This window comes from Phyllopteryx taeniolatus, chromosome 3 (assembly GCF_024500385.1).
Source record: "Phyllopteryx taeniolatus isolate TA_2022b chromosome 3, UOR_Ptae_1.2, whole genome shotgun sequence".
Lineage (NCBI taxonomy): Eukaryota > Metazoa > Chordata > Actinopteri > Syngnathiformes > Syngnathidae > Phyllopteryx > Phyllopteryx taeniolatus.
Window position 1 is genome coordinate 23,540,993 of NC_084504.1, and position 17,294 is coordinate 23,558,286.

Here is a 17,294-nt window from a genome sequence, read left to right on the forward strand (position 1 = left end):
TTTTCACCTTTTTCCTGTTACTCAAAAATTCTTTTAAGTTTGAGGGACAATTTCAGTTTTTCGGAAACGCTTTACTTTTTTTTCCCAAAATGGTGGGACGTTGAGGTACAAGTTTAATTAATTTTTTTTCCGTGACCATGCTTATATTTCAAATCATCTTTCCCCATTGAAATGAATAGAAATGCCATTGATTCGTTCCAGCTTCCCTGAAAAAAAGGGTTTTTATGAGCAAAACAGCACTTTATAATATTGTACTTCATAAAAACATACACTAATCACATTATTAGATAGATTGTAAAGATTTAACCAATTTTTGCTACATTTTTACATTTAGTGGACATTGTCCATCTGGTGTGCGCATCTTAGCCACCTGGGGGGTAGTATAGTACAGATATAGAGACACAAGAGTTTTTTAAATATATTGTTTGTCTACATGTGTTGCTCCAGTGATTGTGTTCAAATATACGTTGCTTAAAGGTTTTTAACACATTGATGCTGATGCTTTTGTTTAGGCCGTCTATGGCGTCTTGTCGTTTGTTAGCATGAAGCTAAATAGACTGTTGTAAGGCAAAGCTAATGTGTTTTTTTCAAATTCACAACGTGTAATTATCTTTGTTGTATGTTTAGTTTGATGCTAAACTAGAACTGGGAGTGGCAATAAACAATTTGAATCTGTTTTCCGAGTAGATCAGGGGAGGAAAAAAAATCCCTCTTAACACAGCCCACACCTCAGCGCTCAGAATAATTTTGACTTTGATTGGAAAATGGATAAATCAAATTAAGCCCGAACATTGACATGCGTTTAAGATGTTTGAGGTAGCTGAGGTTAGTACCCATTATCCTTTCTCATAGACACAATTTTTAACCAGTTTCCTTTCATGAATAATTTCTGCTTGTCAGAACAAGAATTTTATTGATGTCTGAGCCAAGATGCTTTAGGTCATAACAGTAGATTCATTTGTCTGTAGATTATCTCCTTTTCTCTAGACTCTGCGGGGACTTCCCACTATCGTCAGAAAACGTTTTTCTGATTACTTATAACTAAATTTGATGGACTGAAATATTTTTTTCATTGCTATGCTCTTGTTGTTTGGAATCATAGTCACTGGATTAAGTGTTTGTTGCAACTGTATCTCTTTAGTCAGTTCTACCAGCAGAGAAATGTTGTAGTTTTGTAGTCCTTTGTGCAGTTAATGTTTCAGCTGCATTTTTTTTGTCTGACTTTATGCGGGGTTGGCTAACTTCCTTCAAGGAGAGAAACGTTATTTTCTCTTTTTCCGTGAGACATTCTGAATATGCCAGAGAACAAAACAAGATTCTTAAGTTGTCATTTTACATTTAAGAGATCTTATTAGTTCCGTGGAAGCAGTCAAAGCGAAGATGTCGAGTAAGACGTGAGTTATTACCTGTGTGTACCTGTGACTGAAACGAGCCTTTGGAAACATAGTGATGTTTGATCTATGGCCAGGTATCGATCAAAAACACTGTTTCAGCTCTCGAAAACATACCGCACGTGTGTGCCTGTGCATGTGCGTACGTGTGTGTGTGTGGGGGGAATACAGAGTAATTAGTAATGACACGAGTGTGATTTCAGTGTTGGCCAAGCATCGATCACAACATGCAGTATCACAGCAGCGTTAGACTTAGTTGAAGTTTTATGGCGCCTGACTAAGCAGTTACACAATCACATTCAAGTGTTCCTACACATGATAGTTTTGATTGGACAAAACATTTAATTGTCTGATATTCAAGTGTTATTCCAAGTTTATGCTTGTAAAATTATGACTTTATTCTCATAAAATAGTGCATTTTTTCCTGTGAAATAATGCAGCATGTATTTTGATATGACTATATTTTCAGGAAATCTTTACTCATCATGGTATTTTTGAACAGGTTTTTGTTTCATTCTAGAAATAGCATGCAGTCATTTTAATCAAATCCATTTGCACTGAGGAGATGAATGATGAAGGGCCCATTGTATATTTGTGACAGTATAAAAGCAAATTTGAAGAAAAAGCAGCTTCAACATTTTGCATGAGTGACTCAAGGCTGCAGCGCAACGTTGGCAAATTGTTTTTTCTGCTGTTAATCACACAGGTTTCGGAGTAATGGGAGGAAAAGGGCATTTATTACATGTTTGGGCAGGTCTGTCTGCTCGAAACGCTCTACTAACCTAATAGTTGTGCAACTTATAGCAATTTGGTCATTTGGTTTAGGGCTAATTCGGGGCCTAAGTGGACCCCCCAACACTGAAAACAACACATTAACCCTCTGAGTCTCTCTCTCTCTCTCTCTCTCTCTCTCTCTCCTACTCTCCCTCAAACAAACACACACGTTGTCATAATGATTTGGAAGTTTGGTGCGGGAAGCCTTGTTAATGATTCTCGCTGAGTTAAAATGAATTGTTTAAAGACAAAAGATAAGATACCAACAAGGTTTTCACAAGGAAAAACGGTGAAGCTGTCAGTTTTTCAGATATAGTGATGACACTGAAAACCTATTACCTTACTCCCAGTGATCTTAAATAACAGTCCAGACTCCAGAATGTACATCTGTTCTGTCTAAGCAGCATGTAAAATGCATTAATTTTCCCGTGGAACTAAAAAAGCATAAGAGAAAGCGAGAGAGGCCCGTTTCTCGGCTCTGGATCCAATAGTAGCGTGTAATTACCCTTAAGACCTGCTCCTTTTGCTAAAGGATTAGCCATAATCCACCAGCAAAAGCATAACTACTGCTAACATAATTCCAGTCAGACTCATACATGTTGTGTATACAAAGCATGATGCTCTCTGGCTTCGCTCTCTTTCTCAATGGTGCTGCATGACGCATCCTCTGTTAGCATCAGAAGGTCGTCCTCTCATCCCCGATTCAAATATGACCAGATGAACAGATATGAATAGAAAAGGTGAGGAGGATTAATATCTTCAAACAGATGACGCATTGGAGAAGAGGGGCTCCATCCATCCATCCATCCATCCATTTTCTACCGCTTATCCAAGGTCGTGTCGCGGGGTCAGTAGCTTTAGCAGGGACGCCCAGAATTTCCCTCTCCCCAGCCACTTCCTCCAGCTGTTCCGAGGGGGTCCCAAGGCGTTCCCAGGCCAGCCGAGAGATGTAGTCTCTCCAGCGTGTCCTGCGTCGTCCATGGGGTCTCCTCCCGGTGGAACGTGCCCGGGACACCTCACCAGGGAGGCGTCCGGGAGACATCCGAATCAGATGCCCCAGCCACCTCAACTGGCTCCTCTCGATGTGGAGGAGCAGCGGCTCTACTCTGAAATTGTCCCGGATGACCGATCTTCTCACCCTATCTCTAAGGGAGAGCCCGGACACCCTGCGGAGGAAACTCATTTCGGCCGCTTGTATCCCGGATCTTGTTCTTTTGGTCCCACACACACAGCTCCCACACCCATAGCTCGGGACCATAGGTGAGGGTAGGAACGTAGATCGACCGGTAAATCGAGAGCTTCGCCTTTCGGCTTAGCTCCTTCTTTACCACAGAGAACCGATACAAAGTCCGCATCACTGCAGACGCTGCACCGATCCGCCTGTCAATCTCCCGTTCCATTCTTCCCTTACTCGTGAACAAGACCCCAAGATACTTGAACTCCTCCACTTGGGGCAGGATCTCATCCGGAGAGGGCACGCCACCCTTTTCCGATTGAGGACCATGGTCTCAGATTTGGAGGTGCTGATTCTCATCCCAGCCGCTTCACACTCGCCTGTGAACCGCTCCAGTGAGAGTTGGAGATCACGGCTTGATGAAGCGAACAGAACCACATCATCTGCAAAAAGCAGAGATGCAATTCTGAGGCCACCAAACCGGACCCCCTCTATGCCTCGGCTGCGCCAAGAAATTCTGTCCATAAAAGTTATGAACAGAATCGGTGACAAAGGGCAGCCTTGGCGGAGTCCAACCCTCACCGGAAACGAGTCCGACTTACTGCCGGCAATTCAGGAGGAGCAGAGGGGCTGTCAGTTTGAAATAAAGCTTTGTATTGCCAGAAATTTAGCAGCCACACTTGATTATTATTTAATGTCCCAACAAAATATCTATTCTTTTTAAAAGGGGATGACCAAGATTCAGGTCACTCCATGTAATTCTTGTCAGCATGCTACTGTTTTACATACTTATAGAGTGGTGCCTTGACTTACTAGTGACCCTAACTTATGAGCTTTTCGAGATAAGAGCTGTTGCTTGACTGCTTTTTTTTTGTTTTTTTTTGCCTTTACACTTGAGGGCTAGATCATAGCAGTTCACCCTTCATAACAAGCAGCACTTTGGCAGATAGTGAACGATTCTCCAAAAAAGAGGCCAAGCGCTTGCTTCAGGCTGTTCATCGCCAGTCCCAGTTGAAGTTTACAGTGAAACTAAAAATAAAACAAAAATAATTCTGTTGTGTATGTTAAAAAAAAGCCACATAACTAGGCCTTAGGCCCTAATTTTTAAATCAGTATGTAGCAGATATTTATGAGGAAGATGTATGAAAAGTTGACAGATCAGTGGCGTCCCACTCATGTTGTATGCCCTGGACACGCCCTGCTCCAATATTACTGGCTCCAGGATGTGTGCCACTGTAATATGATTGACTGCTGTATCCCAGTAGAACACGCCCTGCTGCTTCCAGACGACAAAAGAAGTATGTGAATTCAGTGTGGCGTATTTAATATGAAACCCAGTAACCCTAACCCACGCTATTCCTAATCTTAACCCATCCTAAACCTCCTTAACTCCAATCCTAGCCCTAAACCTAACCATAACAAACTTTTGTTTTTATTTTGTACAAATAAGATACATATTTGGAAGATCATCCCGCTACATCTGTGTAGTTTGCCCTTACCGCGATGCGGAAGCCAATCATTTTGTCTTGCCTAGAACACCAGTGGGATTCCTAATAAGACGTCAGTGATGACGTTTGGCCATCATCTTCCACGTTTTTCTCATTGAACTTTCTTTCTGGGGTGACGTGACTCAGATGGTAAAGTGGTCGTCTCCCTACCCAAAGGTCGTAGCTTCGATCCTCAGCCCTGTGACCATGTCCAAGTGTCCTTGAGCAAGACACTGAACCCCCAGTAGGTGAATGAGGAGACAGTGTTAAAAGTGCTTTAAGTACCTTGAAGGTAGAAAAATACTATACAAGTGAAAGCCCATTTACCTTTCTCTTAGTATTCTTCAGATTGGGTATGCGTACGTGTCTAAAGTCTTATTAAATACTCTTAACACAACACAGGTCGGTGCTTTCATCCCGCGCGTGCTTCGGATGTTCAGCCCAATTGAGCCTTGATGAATAATGTCAACCTCTTAAGTGTCCCATTGTCACGCTGAAAGGAACCTTGTTGTAGGTCACCTCGGTGACAGCTCCATCTCTCCCTATCGGCTCTTCACTCCGTCTGTCTCTCCTTGCCCATCGCTCTTTCTCTATCTGTACCGCTCGCTGTCACTCACTCACTCATGCACTCGCCCACCTCCACAATCTGCCATCCCACTTTCCACTTGGCATCTCTCTCTGGAAGGTTATCACACATCAGCTTCTTCAAGTCTCATTGTATTGTGGTTTGTGTGTGTGTGTGTGTGTGTGTGTTTGAGTATATTATTTTCAAATGCCAGACCACCATAAAGCATCGCAGTTACTTTTTCCCATTGTTCTTTTTCTATCACACTGTTTGGAGGTTGGACTCAGCCGCTTTAAATTGGATTGGACTGATTGGGAAATGTCTATGCCCTCCGCTGTCATACACACACAAATAAGAAGGTACACTTTCTTCTCCTCTCACCCTCCAGCTAATTAATATCCTAGATTGGGCATCCATATCCATTCTGCTCCACTCTCCTCTGAGTCTGACTCTTTTTAGGTTGTCAGGCCCAAGAATACACTACATAACATTCCAGTCGATGTCCCTGTTTTGGCTCGTTCTTTCTCTTCATTTTTTTTATCTGAAGTGAGAAGGGTCTTGTGTTCTCTAACACTTCAACACAAAATTGTTCAGACCCAGAAAGTAAAACGGTGTGTTTACTTCCGCGATTGACTGGTGACCGGTCCAGGGTTTACACCGCCTCTCGCCCAAAGTCAGGTGGGATATGCGCCAGCTCATTTGTGACCAGGTATAGAAAATGAATAGATGAATGGTGTGTTCACAACAGCAAGGTAAGGAATTGTGAATGCTATCATCCAGATGGGAAAAGTGGACTGAGTTTCTATCTGTATACAGACAGACAGGCTGGTGAAGTTCGGATCAGTTTATCACAGATATACCATAATGTAAATATCTGTTTGGCTCTTGAAAACACACATACCTTTAAACATTTGTCTATCCATTCATATACACTCATAATGTAAGCATTTGTCAATTCATATGCATATTGTAATGTGAATATCTGTCTGTATATTCACACATAACTATAAATGTATAAATGTCTGTCCATTCACGTATAATGCAAACATTTGTGTATCCATTATAGGGCTTGGACTCGCCCTCCGAATCCCGATTCGTTATCCGTGTCGACAGTAACAAATGAAATCCTTACTCCTTGTACTATTCCGAAATAAAGAAATGTCATCGTCCAATGAATGAAAAATCCAATTAGATTATTTAAAAAATATAATTTGAACCGGAAAGAGTACCCTGTGGTGTGTTTTAGCTTCCGCTTCTCCCTTCTGGAAAGGTTTTCTTTCGAGTTTAAAATGGTTTACTTTAACAAAGATCCATCACCGTACCGTGGCCTAAGGTAGAACCCAGCTTGGTTTACACCTGTCTCTGTGCTGTAAATCCTCGCCGGCTGGGACCAGCTGCCTCCTTTCTAGCTAGCTAGCTGGCGCAGCTCTCATCATCTACCACACTGAGTTGTGTCCTGCTCAACTTCCTCCCATTCATTCTGCCACGGTCGCCGTCCACCTGCAGTGACAGTTCCTTTCAGGCTTTTGTTGTGGAACTGCCGTGAACATCCGTGTAACTCCTCGGGCTCGGCTATTGGGCCCCTCCTTCCGCAGATAACATTGTCTCGGTGGAGGGCTATGGCTCTTTGCATCCCTGAGCCATGATCATGCACAAAAACGATGCGCAGTAAGTCAGAATGGCATCGGTAATCATTTGTGTATCTGTCTGAACATTCAAAAATACTGTGCACATACTGTAGTGTAATTATGTCCAACTTTATCCTTTCACATACGCACGTGCACACACACACAAACATTCGTCTGTCCGTTCACAAACATTTTAATTCAAGCTTGTTTTCTTTTTTGTCTAAAAAAAACTCTGAACATTCCGGCCCGGCGAAAGTAACAGTCTGGATCTTGTCCTAACAATTTGCTCGTGTTCTTTATGACATTAGCTCTGGCCCTTGTGCGTGACCCCGTTCAGCTTTAAAGATGAGCATTGTGTGTCATTCAATCAAGTCATTGCAGCCATGAGACCCACGACTCTAGGCGTGGTCAAACAGACATCACAGGAGCTGCAAGTGACATCCACATGATACTTGTTGAGTTAATCTTTCACAGGGTTTACAGCTTTGGGCCGATAAATGAACATACACGTGAACTCTGCCGTGACAAAAATTTGCCAATGCTGACAAGCAATTCAACAAGCATGAGATACGCAGTGTAGTGGCCATTAAGACTGAAGTCCTTCAAGTTCTCTTGTAAAACAAACTCTATAATTGTGAATGGCGTGGAGGACGTCACTATATCCTGTAGTTCCTCAAATAGTGGCCAGGAGCTTTTCCTCAACTGCAAGAACCTTGGCAGACTGGATGAAATCCATAAGTCGCGTGGCTCCTCGGAACATAAACATGGGCACATACAACATTGTGAAGCGATCATAGTATACTGAAACTCTAATCATGCTCAATATTGCCTAGGGAACTTGTGTCCTAAGACTACACAATCTGAGAGACTGTGTTTCAGAGCTGCTGTTTTGGTTACCAACTAGCCTTTAAGTCTTTAATGTTGTCAAGCCTATGAGAGTAACGGCCACTTTTGCATGAATTACAGTAGTGCAGTAGTTTTTCAAATAAATCGAGTGAACTTTGGAAGGTGACAGTGTAGACAACCTTCAAGAGTCTGAAAGTTTCCCCTTAAAAGGAAGATCAGTTTGAACTTTTTAGAGAATCCTGACTGAATGGAGTGTTGCAGTGCATTAACACACGTGTTGTTGTGTTTTGTTTAGTTTTACGTTTGCTGAAACTGAGCAAACATTCTCGTGTGAAGGAACAGAGCTTCATGGTTGTGGTTTTGGCCATCTGGTAACAACGCTGAGTATCCCAAACACGAGACAAAGAAGCAATCGAATGTCTTTCACATTAGACTTGACAGTTGCGCTCTCTGGGATGCATCAACCATAATGAGACTCTTTTCCTGTTGCGCCATTACCCTTTTTTCTTTTTCTTCTTCTTCTTCTTCTTCTACCCCCTCCACGCAAGCACATTGTCCATCACGTAAATCTTGGAGCTGTAACATCATGTCTTTAGTAAACGCTCTGTCTTAATCAGCGGCTAAAATATGGTGTATAAAGTTACGGCCAACGGGCACCAGGATGGCTTGGATGCAATAAGATAGCTGTAATGGCGCACCATCATTTAGGAGAATGTAATAAGTGAATATCTAATAAGCCTGTAAAAGATGCTTAACCCCTGGAGCTCTGAGGTCAGGCTCTCAGATAGGAGACTAAACTGATTACGGAAGGTTCCTTCTCACGTTGCGGTCATCTCAGGATTGACCAAATCCTGACCCCGCTGTTGGTAGAGCAGTCTGCATCGTCAGGAACCCCACCTATGTTTGGATAAATCCACTGTTTATGGCACCTGAATAACCGCTTGGGAAAACGAATAGGTTATAAGTGCCAGCTTTTGAGATAATAGGAAGAGTTAATGGAACACCAAAGGTTTAAGGGTTTACTCTTGTTGTTCACCCTTTGGATCGTGACAGCTCATGATTAATGTGAAAATTAATCAAGCATTACAAGCAGACTTTGTAATGCAAAACTTGTGATCATTACTCTGACATAGCGGGTGGTATGTTTCTTGAGCGGATAGAAACTCTTTTGAAAAAGTGCAGATCCTTTTTATAAAATACAAAGTGATTGGACAAACGTCAGTCATAACCATCACATCTTCATTGTGTTTCTTTAATCTATTCTGATGAAACTGCTGCTCTGCAAACATCATTGCTGAGCTTTACAGATGCCTTTACAAGTTTACAGTTGCTTCTTGCTTTCATCACATCAAAACTAAAACTTTTGAACATCCGTATTCATTAAGGGAAAATACTGATCCACCCCCCATTAAAAAAGCCTTCAGTTGTGTTATTTTCTCTGGTTAAAGAATACTGACTTATTTTGATAACTGCTGCTATGGAACTAGCTTTATGGATCATTTCAGATCTTTTTGCAAGTTTACAGTTGATTTCATCACATTTAAGCAACAACCCTAGGTGTAGACTCTCCTTACTAGTTTGTTTGCACTTCCACAAACTTCAATTTTCAGAGATTTGCTTTTCTCAGTCTCCAAAATGCTGTTGTCTTATAAGCAAGTGGGCCAAAAGGTTTTTCAAACACTTTTTCCTCTATTTTCAATTTCAAAAATGGCAACTAAGAGTTTCAAGTAATATACTGAAATCTGTGATTTGACACAGTGTTAGGTAAAGACACTGAGTGGTCAATCATTCAAAAATCTTAAAGCATTTGGCTTTAAATGAAACACAAGGTGAACTGCGCTTTCCTCAGTATGAATGATATCCAGAATTTAAGATCAGTTTGTCTGTCTTCGCTTCTTACACACTGACACACACATACACGTACAGACACCATTCCCAAAACCATTTTCAGGCTGGGCAGCCAAGTGTGTCCTCATTAACGTCTGCGAGTGAGTAGTCACCACTCAGTCATAGCACCAGCTGCCAAAATGTGATTTTCCTCCTCTTTTCTCTACCAACTCCCCCCCCCCCCCGCCCCTCTCCCATACCTACATGAGCTGTTCTTGCATATCGCTTCATCTCTTTTTGTCGACAGAAAATCATTACCAGTCAGCTAAGACAATTTCCTGCTCCCTTGGTCACTTAGACTCTGCCAATCACAAGTTTTGGGGAAAAAAAAAATCCCATATTAACGAATCAGTTTAATATTAGAAACTTGTCAGTCCATGACAATTAGACGGAGAAGCTGTTAGATTGCATTAAAGGACTGTAGATATCATTGAAAACCACCTAAAAATTAGTACAGTGGTCAAAGAAAGAATTAAATTAACCACAATATTTGAGTGTTCTATATGATGCATTGGGTTTACTTACTAAAATTGCAAATCAATTATAAATAGATACAGAACACAAATATAGCTTATCAAAAAAATATTAGCATTTGTTTCTTTTTTATTACCATTATCTGCATTTGAAAATTATAGTTAGAATAAACTAGAGCACCGGTTCTCAAGTTGAGACCCACCTATAGAAGTTAGGAACAATAAAATAATTTTTTCTTTAAAAATAGCCCCTGAACACACATGTATAGTATATTATATTTTTAAATGCCGTTTTAAATGAGTTGCTGTACCACCAATTGCTTGACACAACATCTGCCAACCAAAGGCTGAGCTGCACTTATTTGTTTACAGAGTAAAGTAGTGGCTAGAGAACAAGGAAGTAACATTTCTTTTTTTTTTTTTTTACTAGACGTCTTCGACCCGCCCAAAATGGTTCCTCGACCCACCAGTTGAGAATCACTAAACTAGAGCACTATGACAAGACTTTGAAGAGCTTGAGTTCGATGCTTCATGTACATTGTAATGGCACCTGGCCATTTTAAACCAACAGAAAGTGAAAATATAAAGTTGGTCCAGCTTCCACTCTTGGAAGGTTTTCTACAAGATAATGTAGAGCTGTCCAAAATATCTTGGTAAGGAGAAGAATTGGTCTTAAACGCATATGGGCCTTAAGTGTGTCTATTTCTTAACCTGCCACTTTGACTGTATTGAAAAGGAAAATTGAGTGAAGTCTCCATCCATCAACTGCACTTCACTACCACCACCTAGGAGAACAAAAAGTGATTTTGCTGTAGCAAAAAGCTCTTTCAAAGAAAAGCCTTTCTCTTTTGCAAAAGCAGGCAACGATTTCCATTTTCCCCACAAGGGAGTGGTTGCAGTTTACAGTCTACCGATGGAGGGTGATGGCGGGAGCAGGGAGGAGAAGAGCGCACTCAGGGATATTAGCCTCTAATGGCCACAAGCCTGATTGCCCGACGCTTGGTTTGTTCTGACCGTTGCATTATCTGACTCCTTTCAGTTTGCGTCAGACCCCCACAAAATTATCTTTAGCTTCATTTGCTTCCTTATATGGCCCCACACGCTCTTCCTGTGAAGTCTCGGGTAATTGAAATTCAACTGCGTGCACGTTGCGCACGTGAGTGCGCCACAGCAATTACGAAATGCACGGACAATGTATTGACTCGCACATCCTTTAATTCACTGTATTAAGCACCTGTCCGCCTTCATTCTGTGGTTGGGGTAAGTTGAATGGGAAGAAACTGAGTCTTTGAAAAAGAAGAACTAAAGCGGAGCCTTGAAAGTCTAACAATCCATTCCATGGGGCTTATTGAGTTAAAAAAAAAAACATTGGAATGGAAGTGATTCTGTCAGGTGTGTATTGATGTTATACAGCATTAGTAGTAGAGCTTTGATGATGAGTAAGTTTCTTTTCCTTCATCGTAACCATTTTTTGTCTTTGATTTAATACAAACCCTATTGCGATAGGGTGTAAACATTCTAAAATGAAAAGGAACTGCATCCATCTGCGACAGAAGGCACCGATGCATTCCCAATTCCAAAGTTCCTTAACTCATTCACTGCCAGCCGTTTTCAAAGCAGATTTCCCACACTGCCAGCTGTTTAAGAGCATTTTGACAGATTTTTCAAAACCCTTAGAATAGTGTTCTGTGACAATACAAGTAAGAACCAAACCTACCAAAACAAAAAGTAGACTTTTCTTCTCTTCCAGAAAAACAAGTTTGTTTCTGGCTTGCATGTTTTTTAAATAATCAGTAAAACGTGTTGGTGTTTCTGACTAGTGAGCGGAGTAAACAAGAAAAACAAACAGAAAGCAGAACAGTGACTTTGACGTTAATATTTTTTATCTTTTGTGAACTATAAAACAACAAAAACGAGTGAGAAAGGGCTATAGAATAATAAATCAATAAATAATGTATTGACAGAAAAATTACTATGAAGCACGGCGTGAGTGACGCTGACTCACCACGACGCGAGTTGAACGTCAGTGGCTTTTTTACACTACTACTCTGTTCGAGTGTGAGGCGCTTAAACTTGTCCAACTTCCAATGTGTTGGCATTTCTCTCCCTCATAATCGACGTGACATGCCAAGATTCACTGCCTAATCTTTATCTTTCACTCAAAAGCCGTGCTGAGCTCAAATCCAAAAATGATGCACCACCGCCAGCTACAGGGATCTTTTAGTCATTACAGTGCTTTACAAACCAGAATTTCACAGACAAGCACGTCTAACCGTGGAAAAACGTACTTTTTTTTTTTTTTTCATTAAATCAGAACACAACCCTACTATTCTTCAAGACCTCCCATACCCCCAAGGTTCTTTGACTCTTCTCAGTCCTGAAAATGATTTTAATATGGTGGCACAAATGTAATTATAGTTTAGGGTTTTTGCTCAAATTTCGTGGTACTTTTGTCTGACTTTGATGCAGTCAGCAGGGCTCCAGTTCCACTCAGTGTCGATGTGAGTGTGAACAGTTGTCTTGTCTCGATATGTGCCCTGTGATTGCCTGGTGATCAGTCCAAACCAGAAAATCTCCCGAAGGCAAGAGTGTCCCATTTAGACCCAGTCTCTGAAGGATACAGCCCCTGAGTTGGGATATAACTCTGTTGCTTTCTTATCTTGTCCCATTTTGCCCTGTTTTTCCATCAGATTTTGGATTCTGGCCCTTCATTTTCCTGATATTTTGTGTTCGATCACCCAACCCAAGTTTTGATGGTTCACTGGAGTGCAAATATAGTTTGGTTGAGCTCATGTGCAAGCTTTTTCATTGAAATCCTAATTGAGGCTCTGTGGGAATGCAAATTAACAAGAGTTGTGAGCCCAGGTAATTACATTTGGGATAATGTGGTTGGACATTATACAAAGGGTCTAACACACCCGAACACACATTCATGTGTGTTCACTGATCTTTACTGCGCACCCATCTGGGCCGAGAAAGCTGCATCCTCACAATAACGCTTTACACGAAACATGCTACAACTTCAAAGCCCTTTTAACGCCTGTTTAGTTATAATTGCTTTTACTCTTGGCATTCTGGAACATGCTGAAGCACAAAAGGAACCACATGTGAAGGGCTCGCCCAGAGCTATACAATACATACAGTATGTTACATACTGTACTCATGATCAGTGAATGCGTGGAACGATAGATAATTACATGCAGAAGCAGAAAATGATCATTACATACTCTTACTTGGATTTAAACATACTTCATTGGACAACTTTTTCACATTATGCAGTGTGACCTACTATGTGTAGGGATTAAGTGTTGGCATGAATGTTCCCTAACTTTTTGAAGTGGAGATCTTGAATCTTTGACTTTCTCTGCTGGTAAATTGATTTTGTGGAAGAATGAAAAAAACGACGTCAGGAGGCTAAGTGACTATTTCAAGATTCTGTCAAAGACTCGCTCTGTCTTTAGCGTCCCCCTTTCATCTCTCTCTCTCACCTACCTTCCCGCTCTAATTAGTGGATGTTGTGAGAAAGTGAGGGAACAAAGATCAGGCCCGGACAATCTATCAAACCAGCAGCTCTATCAATTGACTGTCAAAGTGCGGATCGCCTTCCTTTGACCCGATAATCAGAAAGATGGTTGTGTTTTTCTGCTTGTTGGAATGCAGGAGTAGTTGATGGTAGAGTGTTAGCCTTTAAATTTCTGTCATAAGGAGATTGTATTCTTGGATTCATAAGGTCTTTTCTATCCCAACTGACTTTGGGCAAGAGGTGGGGTACACACTCAACAACTTGCCAGCCAGTCACAGGGCACAAATCCACAACCAACCATTGTCACCTATGCACAAAAGCCGTGTAAGCACATGGAGAAGATGCAAACTCTACAAAGGAAGACCTGACTGTGAGGCAGACGTGTTAACCACAAATCCCAAGTGTAATTTCATTTGTAATGTATTTAATGCCGCAAAATGATACTCTATATGCACTCCAAATACACGCCAATGAATTTTTTAAATCACCCATAGGTGAAGCTAATCATCATAATTCAGAAACCTGTTCTTGTGTTTCTTGTGGAAACTGATAAACTAAAGCTTGTGTGTGTCTCATTTGTGTTAAGCACTGTAAATCATTCACGGACAGGATGCCATTGCTTCAGCGTTGGGACCAATGCTAACACAGTAATACATTTATCTTGCAGCAGTCTAAACAAACGCGGGTGTGTGAGAGATTTGTGTCCATGTGAGATGGGTGTGTACGTGCGTGATAGCGAAGTGTAGTGTAAACGCTAAAATAATGTGTCACATCTGGCCACACAACATTCTCTGGTTTCATCTTGAATTTCAGCGTGTCCCTGTGGGAGCGCGATGCTGTCACATTTGCATGAGAAAGGTTGTCAGACTAACACCTTTTCTCATTTCTGTGCCTCCTATCTCCCTCAACCCACACCCCACCTCCCCACTACCACCTTCCCCAAATTCCCTCCCTGTGTCTACAGCTCTGATAGCCATAGGCCAATATAGCAGCACCATAGAGACCGTGGATGCCGGCTGGTGTAAGGACATCACAGACCAGGGCGCCATGCAAATCGCAGAGAGCAGCAAGTCGCTGCGCTACCTAGGCCTCATGAGATGTGACAAGGTAACAATGTTCAGAACAAAATGTCTGACCCTGTCTGCTATCATTGCAGAATGGAAACACGAGCACAATATTATACTCTAAAGTAAACCCCCGTTTATTGCTGGGGGATATATGTTCCAGAGCCACACATGTAGGTGAAAAAAATGGTGAGAGACCATATTTAAAAAAAAAAAAAAAAAAAGTTTTTTTTTTCCACCTCATTGTTTAATCCTCCCCACTCTTTAAGCACATTTAAACTTATAAACAAACACTTAAACTTGTTAAAACACATGTTTTAAGTATGCCTTACTGCCTGTGCTCACCTTCTTCTGTGGGAGACCATTGTATAACATCACTTTGAAAAAGAAGAATCACTTGCACATTTCTTCAAATAAAAATAAAACGGACAAAATAGAATTAAACTGTTTATTTAAACACCAAAATTTGCAAACAAACCTTATAATAATGAAAAAGAAATTAAACATATGCCACAAAACACCATAGATGGGCTAACAGAGATTAGCATCAATGTCACAGTAAATTTAAACCTTCAAACAACTGCTACTTTGTGTGTTGTCCCCGTGCTTGTGTGTGTTTTCTCTGTGTCCTGCGATTGGCTGGCGATTTGTCCACTGTGGACTTTTGCTCAACGTCTGCTGGGATAGGCTCCAGCTCACCCTAAATAGGACAAGCACTAAAGAAATATGATGAATAACACTCTTCTTCTATAAGATAGAACCCAGAAATCTACATACAAAACAGCATTCCATATCCCATTTATGAAACAACAACCTTGTATCTTTTATATTTTTCCTCTTCTTTGTCTCATCTGGCACCCTACCCATCAAACAGTACTGTGCACAAGTTTCCCACTGGCTTTGTTGTTTTAATGAGTTGTCCAACAGCATTCATTTTCGCATCGGAAATTTATACAGTTAACAGGATTATGCAAACAATAAATAAACAAAAATTCAAAAGAGTTTCCCAAAAATTGGGGCCAAGGAAGACCCTATTCAATTATGGCGAGGATCTGGTTAAAGGTGTAAACACAGGAATTAAGTTTTACACTTTGAGTCACTCTGGCATCAATGCGACCGTCCAGAATCATACAGCATATATTTTCTTAAAAGCTCGGTCTTGGTGGAGGTAGTTGTAGTTTGTAGTTTTCGGCCTGACAACCACAACAATAAACATTGCTAACTAATATCTCAACAGTTTTAAACAACTCTCATGTTTTGGCGGGTTGCTGTATATTATCTAGATTGAATAGCGAGAAGAACATATTATATTGTGGCTTTTGCATAATGTTGCTATCCAATAAAAAAAAAAAAAAAAAAAAAACTGTAGTCCAAATCCTTGAACATTATAACAGAAACATGGCAAAACATATGTTGGTGTGTGTGTTTTTTTTTTTTTTTTTTCGTTTTTTTAAAAAAAATAGAAATAAAAAAAAAAAAAAAAGTGGAGTTATGGAGCAACCATCCACTTTTGTCATGGATACGCCCACTTCCAGCGAGAGTGGGATAAAGGACAGACATGGAGCTGAACAGCTGTCATAACTTAGCTTTATTGTATGCAGATGTATACGGCATATTATAATACAATAGTTTGCAACATACGCCGATATTCTCATGCAAATTGCCCTTTGTATGGTCAGTCCACTAGTTTGAATTCAACTTTTGTTTTCTGGTTGAGGCATAATTTGTTTTTTGGACCAGTTTTGTAAGCTTTGGTGTTAAGTAGAAGTTGCCGTTGAAGAAAGCGGTGCAGGAGGGAGGTTGACTTACAGCGGAGTCCTTTCATAAGGCTGGGAACTCATCCTTTTTATTCCTTCATTATAAAATCAGACTTATCTGCAGCACAGCCTTGAGTTTGACCCTATGGATTTCTATGATAAACATGCCCTCCCCGCGATCGTTAAGCGAGACGAGCATCGTTCGCATCATATTTATCTATTCATAACGTAATAAAATTAAACATATGAAGGTCTGTCAGTGACCCGGTGTGTTAGGTCTCTGTGGTGAAGCGGTGCCCTCAGTTCACATTATTGTCGGCAGGAATGTGTATCTATCATATTTATCTTGAGGTAATAAAGACTAACTGCATTACATAGCAGGTGATTACTTAGATTCCATTTTCATTTACTTCCCTCTTGCTTGGCCAACTGTGTGACCCAACAATCGATATCTGCAGCCATGCCGATAAAAAAAAATCTGTTCTGGAATGACCTACATCTTCAGCGGAATAACAATGTCTCCTTGTTTCTTTCTGAGCTCAGCATAAGCATGCACATATCCCTCAGCTCTTATTTACCTGCATATTTGCCTTCCCATGGTACTCATGGTGTAGCCCGGAGGATGGCAAGATTAACGATTGCGCTCCCTATGCTCTGAGGGGGGAATTTGGGGATGACACGTGCAAGCAAAGCGGTAATTGGTGCTATTACAGTAGTAATGGCAT

General features: G+C 41.0%; 1 protein-coding gene across 1 annotated transcript in view; it reads left to right on the plus strand.

Annotated features, from left to right (window-relative positions):
* Positions 1-17,294, plus strand: part of fbxl17 (F-box and leucine-rich repeat protein 17) — a 238,433-nt gene that overhangs the window by 201,966 nt on the left and 19,173 nt on the right. The window contains exon 10 of the mRNA XM_061767764.1: positions 14,713-14,855. Coding sequence (XP_061623748.1) covers positions 14,713-14,855 — 143 coding nt within the window. The remainder of the gene's footprint in view (positions 1-14,712; positions 14,856-17,294) is intronic.